Source organism: Gymnoscopelus braueri (genome assembly GCF_963280865.1).
Source record: "Gymnoscopelus braueri genome assembly, chromosome: 24".
NCBI classification, from domain to species: domain Eukaryota; kingdom Metazoa; phylum Chordata; class Actinopteri; order Myctophiformes; family Myctophidae; genus Gymnoscopelus; species Gymnoscopelus braueri.
In genome coordinates, this window is record NC_137626.1 from 11,145,568 (window position 1) to 11,154,146 (window position 8,579).

Below are 8,579 nucleotides of genomic sequence, written 5' to 3' on the forward strand. Positions count from 1 at the left end.
TTTTTTGCAAAATCGGCGCAAATCTTTGAATATATATATTTTTATAAAGCGAAAATGTTTTACTGAAAACGTTGCTTCTGGGGGTCCCTGAAACAAAATATTTTGAGATGGGGGTCGGCGGCCAAATACAATGTCTCTGGTAGAGCATTGGATCTCAAAGTGGGGTCCGGGGACCCCCAGGGGTCCATGGGGGGTCCCCAGCAAAATGTGTTAATATAGCATCACAGTAATTTTAACCACTTTAACCGTTTATACTTTGGCTATTCAAAAATAGCAGATCTACAAGCTCATGGCGCGGCACAGAGTGCCACACCATGAGCTTGTAGATCTGCTATTTTTTGAAAAATCGTGAAAATGTGTGCAAATCTTTGAATATATATATTTTCAAAGCAAACATTTGTAACTCAAATATTTGCTTCTGGGGGTCCCTGGAACAATACAAATACATATCCTTTTGGGGGTACTTGACATGAAAAAGTTTGAGAACCACTCGGGTAAAGCATTCCAGAGCCTAGGAGCTCTATTCTCTCTGTCGCTGTGTAACACTGTGACTTTGTGCTTGTGTGTGTCCTTGTGTGTTGTTCTGTGTATGCCGACGCCTTTGTGTGTGTGTGTGTGTGTGTGTGTGTGTGTGTGTGGGGGGGTTTCTTTCTTCTCTTCTACAGTCGAGGTTTTTTCCTCATTGATTTCGGTCTTTGTTTACATGCTGAAGGAGTCTCACCAGGGTTTAGAAATATGATAATAAATATTGCACCAGCTGGGGAGCAAAACAACCACCAAAAACATGACGAGCTGTCTCGTCTCGTTTAGTCGATATTTCTGTCGACTTCTTCAGTCTGGCGGATTTGAAATGTTTTTTTTGTTTGTTTGTTTGTTTGGTGAACAAGAGAATTTTGGGAGATTGAAAAAGCGGCGGTGTTGTTCTAAACTGTGTCAACCTGCACTATTGAAGTTTGTAAAATTCAATTGGAAATAAAGGATAACAACCATTGTGAGCTTTCAATCAGAAACACTCTCGTCTTAGTAGATTCAGGTCACCATTTATTGACACAAATGGAAACAATTAAGCTTGGCATTAAAGCTCCCGCTCTCGGGAGAATATTCACTGAATTTTGTCGAAGCAGCTTGCTAAGCATATATTCAGAGAAAGCTTATACAAATCCCCATAGGGATACAATGACAACAATAGCAGTACATTGACATATTAGTTAGATTTAGCAGATATACATGATACACAAGTATTTGAGCCTATATGCAAGACTCTAAACAAGCAGATATACATGATAACCACAAGTATTTAAGCCTAGCCAGACTCTAATCAAAAGGTGGAGGCTGGGGTGGAGGAGGAGCTAGAAAAATGCATTAGTTCAGCAACCAAGAAAGACCTAGAGAATAGAAGCCGTATTTAAAGGATCCTCTTTGCTCATGCGTGAGCTGTGATTGGATAATGAGTGTGTGACGTAATGACCACTGAGCTGTGAATGGGGAATAGAAAAGCTGATGTTCACATCAGCTGACTGCCCGCTGGTTACAGCTTTGGCGCGCACGACTTCCGTGTCCTGCATGAACTAACGCTATGCTTCATTTGTAGGTAGGCTATACTTTTTTGGTGTAGAGGGAAAATGGAGAGGGGACCAAGTGTAGACCCCTGGGGGACACCGCGGTCACCAAAGTATACAGGGTTTACGTTTTTTACGATCAAAAGAGACAGCTTTTGGCCGGCACAGACGGCACAGCAGTTCTTTAGAGCAGGGGTCTTCAACAGGGGGTCCGGGACAAATCTTTATGTGATATGATTTATATTTTTTACCTTAACTACTTGAACCCTAGAATCTCTTTTTCCTTAGGAGAACTTTAGCCAAAAATAGCAGATCTAGAAGCTCACAACGCCTCGCAACGCGAGGCGTTGTGAGCTTGTAGATCGGCTATTTGTAGATCGGCTATTTTTGGCAAAGAGGTATAGGTGTAGAGGGAAAAGGAGCAGACCAAGTAAACAAAAAAAGTTTAATCTGAAACAAAATGTTATACAATATAAAGGGGGGTCCCTGCTTCATCTCTCTCTCAGCTAGGGGGTCCTTGGCCTGAAAACGTTGAGGACCCCTGCTTTAGAGCAGTGGTTCCAAAACCTTTTAGCTCAACACCCCAAAAAATACATGTAATGTCTCCCTGTGACCCAAACTAGTGCAAATAGCCGATTTACAAGAATTGGATACTTGTAGATCTGCTATTTTCCCAACTACTTCAGTTTTTACTTTTTTTAAATTTAGAAATGTGAAAATAGTCGATTTACAAGCATACAAGGCGTCGCAATGCGACGCCTTGTATGCTTGTAGATCTGCTATTTTCACTACTTCTGCAGTTTTTGCTTTTTTTTTATTTAGAAAATTGAAAATAGTCGATTCACAAGCATACAACGCGTCACAGTGCGACGCGTTGTATACTTGTAGATCTGCTATTTTCACTACTACTTCAGTTTTTGCTTCTTTGTTTATTTTTATTTTTTCAATCTGGGAAATAAAAACATGTAAAACAAAAAAAAATAGGTATTTACTCGTGACCCAAAAATGGTTCCCCACCCACTGTTTGGGAAACGGTGCTTTAGAGGTGCCAACAAAGTGCGGGACGAACACATTGTCGAGCGCCAACTTGATACATGGTGTTCTCTTTGCAGGTGTATCGTTATTCGTACACGGCGTCCTACATTCTGTACGACCTCGACACGAGGTAAGACATTTCACCTCGCTCAATATTCCACTCCTGAGTGTCGTAGACGTCCTTTCCTCGCACGCACTCGTGTACGTTTTGATTGATTGATTGATTGAATACTTCATTAGTCAGCAGTGGTGTAAAGTAACTAAGTACATTTACAATTTTGAGGTGCTTTTACTTTATTGGAGTATTTCCAATTGTCTGAGCTTTTGCTTCTAGTCCACTACATCTCAGCGGCAAATATTGTACTTTTATACTCTACAACAATTATTTGAAAACTTTAGTTACTAGTTACTTTGCCGATATTACCGTAATTATTATATTATAAAACATACTTTATACTTTAACCACACTAGGCCTATTTTATACATACCTAGGCTATTTGAAAATAGCCGATCTACAAGCTCACAACGCGTCGCATCGCGACGCGTTGTGAACTTGTAGATCTGCTATTTTCAAACATTTTAGTACTTTTACTTTTGGTACTTAAAGTATATTTTGATGACCTTTGACTTGGCATAAAATGTTGTGAACACAGGCTTCTTGCTTGTAACAGAGTATTTTTATATTGTGGTATTGCTACTTTTACTTAAGTAAAATATCAGAGTACTTTTTCCACCACTGATCAGAAATATTAACGGCACACGGTACAGTCAGACATTAAAGTCATAATTTTGGACTAAGGTTTTCTTACCTTTTCTATGACCTTATGATATCTTGGGATGAATGGTACAGTAGAAAAATGTCATAACTCCATCCCCGGGTCCGACCACAGCTAGCTAGCGCAAGGCCTATTGGCGCACGTTTTAAGCTGTGGTGGACCCGGGATGGAGTTATGACATTTTTCTACTGTACCATTCATCCTAAGATATCATAACGTATAGGAAAGGTAAGAAAACCTTGTCCAAAATTCTCCTTTAAGGCTAAAAGGATGACCAAAAAAATGGGAATTTACTTTTTTTTTAAACTTTGTTTATTGGATTTTCCACAGAAGCATTCAACATCAAAAGTTGGTACTTATACAGATACGTAAAGCTTCCTCCAGTGCAATCCATCAAAATACAAAAATTGCAGTTTAACAGATTGAATTAACACCCCCAAAAAAATCTATACATACAGGAAATGCAGGTTAAAAGAAACAAAACAAAAAGAACAGGCAGACAGAACAAAACAACATCAGTCAAACAATGCTGCTGTTTGTATCACCTGATTCGCACAATGTGGCATTATGTATTCAGCAACAGATGGTGTGTGTGTGGTGTGTTGTGTGTGTGTGTGTGTGTGTGTGTGTGTGCGTGTGCGTGCATCAGGGAGGTGTTGGAGCTGAACCCTCCAGAGGTCCAGGATGCGGTGCTTCAACACGCTGCCTGGGGAAGACAAGGACAACAGCTGGTACGTCTGTCTGTCTGTCTGTCTGTCTGTCTGTCTGTCTGTCTGTCTGTCTGTCTGTCTGTCTGTCTGTCTGTCTGTCTGTCTGTCTGTCTGTCTGTCTGTCTGTCTGTCTGTCTGTCTGTCTGTCTGTCTGTCTGTCTGCGTGACGTGGGTCATGGATGGATGCTTGTGATGGTGCATGTGTTTATTGCTCCACTCCCACCCTAATTCTCTCTCTCTCTCTCTCTCCCCTCCTGATGAATTCATGTTGTTTGGACTCCCGTGGGCATTTTATCCTGTTGAGGTTTCCCCCTGCTGTGATGCCATTGTTCCACTGTTTTGCATGAAGTCCTTAGCTGCCAAAATCCACACTGTGTGTGTGAGAGAGATATTATGGAGCTGCAGCTACAGTATATACACTATGGATCAACTTCGTACCAAATCGATTTAAAATAATGTCCCTGGGGTGCGGACCGGCGTTTTATATACCAGCATCTCTTGTACCATGGTCTCTCGATTGTGACCTTGAACTTTAACCTTTTGGAGGCGAAGCTCAGCGTAGTGATCGCTCCTGCTAAGTTTCATGAACATCCGTCCGCCCGCCTGTTCCTGATTCTGACCTTTACACCGATCGTGTTTGAGGGCAATTTTGGTCTGGATTAGCAGGATGTAGCAGTGCACGCTTCTGAACAGGGTTGCCATGTCCGCTTATTATAAGCGACTTGTGGGCGACGTGTTTCTGAAGTGTAGTTGGTTATTTGGGCTTGTTTCATTTGCATGCCCTATTAAATCTCAAGCTGGTCTTAAATTCTAACAAAACTAAATGTATGCTGTTTAAAAGAGCCTTAAATACAAATGCCTCTTTAGGCATACATACTCTTGATGGTGAACAAAGTGTTTGTTACATCATACAAATACCTCGGCATTTGGTTAGACGTGAAGCTTTCTTATATGATTCATGTTGAACAACTAAAAAGAAAGCTAAGGGGAAAAATTGGTTTCCTATATATAAGGAAATAAGGCTTGCTTCTCCCTCTCTAACAGAAGGATGATCGTTCAAGCTGTAGTTATGTCTGTGTTTGACTACGGAGATGTTCTGTACATGCATACCTCATTATCCATACGAAAACCTCTCGATGCAGTGCACCATAGCACATTACGCTTCATCACCGGCGATGGTTTTTATACTCATCACTGTACTTTATATGAAAAACTAGGTTGGCCTTCTCTCGCCACTCGTAGAGAACAACATTGTGTTTTATTTGTTTATAAGGCTCTGTGTGGCAAGCTCCCATTGTATTTATCTTCATTTTTAAACACCAATCCTACGGGATATCACACGCGTTCTCAAGCTTACATTTCTCTTAAAATTCCACGAATGAATAGTGAACAAGGAAAATCAGCTTTTTCATTTTATGCCCTGACAAATGGAATAAACTCCAGGTCTCTCTGAAACTGGATAGTCTGATCTCCATAGAGTCCTTTAAGGTTCTTCTCGATGAGGTATTGCGTAAAGAGTGTACCTGTTTTGCATATCCACTGTGATCTTACATCATGTTGTATTCTCTGTATTCTCTGTATTATTATTATTATATTTGTAATGTTTTTCTATATTTAACTATATCTTACTTCACTGTTTATTGCTTTCTATTGTATATATTTGTGTTGTACTCAGGGCGTCCTCACAAAAGAGAGCTTGCTCTCAACGGTCTACCCTGAATAAATAAAGGTCAATGAAAAAATTAAAAATGTCAAGGACCCCCAAATTAATATGTATTAAACGGGGTACTTCCTGTTTACAGGCTCTTTAATGATGTCTTCAGGGCAGCCTGCTGATCATTCATGAAAATCACAAACAAAACAATAACAGGCTTTGTGACAGACAGGACCTATTACATTACCATGCTACATTGCTCTACAAAGATATGCACTTTGAAAACCTAGAACCACCAATCAAATAATAATATCGACTTCAGTATTTCGTTCTCGGTTTGTCATAAAGCAAAAGGGAAAACCTACCAATTGAGAGGAATGCTTCTGAGTCTCTGCATTCTGCACGTTCAGTTGATTCATCAACTAATTGCATGAGGAAATTATCATCATAAGTATTGCTATGCCATACTAACTGGTGTGATGCATTCTGGTTTATGCTATTTGTCTGCCGGCTCTCCTCTCTCCCATCAGTGGAAGATTTGCCTCGTATTATATGTATAATTTGCATTTTCAGCGTTAATATGGCAACTGCACAACTTACTCCTCCGTGTTATTGTAACATCATGGATCATATCGTCTCTGTCGGGTGGAAACCTCATACGTCCAAAACTGTTACTTTTCAGGATTCAAATTCCAAAGTCTACGAGATCCACAAGCTCGAAAAGCGTCGCTTCGCGCCGCGTTTCGCGCCGCGTTTCGCGTCGCGTTTCGCGTCGCGTTTCGAGCCGCGTTTCGAGCTTGTGGATCTGCTACTTTTGATGCTTTTGTGTGACGCTGTGGTATGATCAAGTAGGGCGTTAATTTCTGCCCTACAACGATATTCAGCCACATGAACTCTAGCGTCCCTATTCTGGGCACGTCATGATAAATCGCTAAATGAGCTTGTAGATTTAGTGAAGAGATTGCGGTGTAGAGAGAGAAAAGGAGGGAACCAGGCATGGACCCCTGGGGGACCCCAGTCAATGAAGTATATTAGGGTTTAAGTGGTTAAATTAATATTTCTGTCCTGTCCTGTCTGTTATCGTTTTGTTCTGTAATGTTCTCTGTCAGGTCTACATCTTTGAGAACAACATCTACTACCAGTCGGACGTCAGGAGCAAGTCTCTGAGGATCACCTCTTCGGGCATGGAGGGGGTCATCTTCAACGGGATGGCTGACTGGCTGTATGAAGGTTAGCAGTATTTATCCATTTCTCAAGCGTTCATTTAACGATTTGGTGATTTGGTGGTACCCTCGGTTGTATAGCTACCTGGCCATGATGTACTGTAAGTCCAAACAATGTCCATTTGTGCTCTATGATCGAGGAAACAAAAACAGTGATTCCATTCACTCTCAATATGTGGTGAAGTAAGCCTTCCCGAGCCATGAAGCCCATAGGTCAGGAGCCTATGTCCTGTTACTGTAGCGTGAGGCGGCTTGATGTACAACGAAAAAAAAACACATTGGATGCACCTGGGACGTATCATCAGTGTTGTAGCCTGGGGTCAACGGGTGTTTCGGGTCTTGCAACAACATACACCTTCGCCCAGGTGACCCAGTCGGGGTTGATCAAGCCCCGACTTACGTCCCAGTAGCTACCCACGGTCAGTCCTCTTAGGGTAAGACAGGGCCACTCAATCCGCTTCTCCGGAACTACTCTGCCGGGACTCGGGGAGAGGGGAGGCTCTGGCACGTGGAGGGACTAGACTGTGGGATGGCCTCCTGGCCGGGCTCCTCCTTTGTCTCACCAGGTCCAGGACCTGAGCGTTGCACCGGACTCCCCCGCTCCAAACATTTCCTTCTGGCTTCTTCTTGGCCCGTGGTGGTACTGCAGGCTCCACTTGCGGCTTGCTTGAATGGCCCTCCTAAAGGCCTCACCGTAGATTTGTTGGGCTTCTTCCTCACGGAAGACACAGGCTGGGGGGCGCTAACACATACTGCTCCCGGATGCCGTCTACAAGTACACCCCCTGGACAAGACGCTAGTGGTTAGTCACCACTGAACTGGTTAGAATGTATGGTGAAACATGTCTTAATATCACACTTTTAGCACACAAACAAATGCAGACAAAGCACATATTTGGACGTATGTCATGGCCGAATAGCTATACAACACAAGATTCTACCAAAGTTCAACACTTGGGATTTGTCTGTGCAGGAGCTAAGAGAAGAGGTAGGAGCTTCTGTTAATAGTAAGTAGTTAATAGTATTAGTAAAGGCTGAGGGAGGATCTTTCTTTTAGTAGTAAGGCTGTGGATGGATTTTTTTTTTGTTTTTAAATTAAATTAGATTAAATTGCTTGTTTGTGTGTTGATACTTAGAGGAGATCCTGCACTCCCACCTGGCCCACTGGTGGTCTCCTGACGGGGACAGACTGGCCTACCTCGCCATCAACGACTCCCTGGTGCCCAACATGGCTCTGCCCCAGTTCACTGGCAGCACCTACCCCAAAGGACTACAATACCCATACCCCATGGTAAGACTACCCCAAAGGACTACAATACCCATACCCCATGGTAAGACTACCCCAAAGGACTACAATACCCATGCCCCATGGTAAGACTACCCCAAAGGACTACAATACCCATACCCCATGGTAAGACTACCCCCAAAGGACTACAATACCCATGCCCCATGGTAAGACTACCCCAAAGGACTACAGTACCCATACCCCATGGTAAGACTACCCCCAAAGGACTACAGTACCCATACCCCATGGTAAGACTACCCCAAAGGACTACAATACCCATACCCCATGGTAAGACTACCCCAAAGGACTACAGTACCCATACCCCATGGTAAGACTAC

At 42.6% G+C, this 8,579-nt stretch overlaps 1 protein-coding gene across 1 annotated transcript in view; it reads left to right on the top strand.

The window, feature by feature from the left end:
* Positions 1-8,579, top strand: part of LOC308080294 (inactive dipeptidyl peptidase 10-like) — a gene marked incomplete at both ends in the record, with an annotated part of 115,615 nt that overhangs the window by 58,011 nt on the left and 49,025 nt on the right. The window contains 4 exons of the mRNA XM_080422090.1: positions 2,672-2,724; positions 4,020-4,101; positions 6,844-6,964; positions 8,093-8,217. Of these exons, the coding sequence (XP_080278216.1) occupies positions 2,672-2,724; positions 4,020-4,101; positions 6,844-6,964; positions 8,093-8,217 (381 nt within the window). The remainder of the gene's footprint in view (positions 1-2,671; positions 2,725-4,019; positions 4,102-6,843; positions 6,965-8,092; positions 8,218-8,579) is intronic.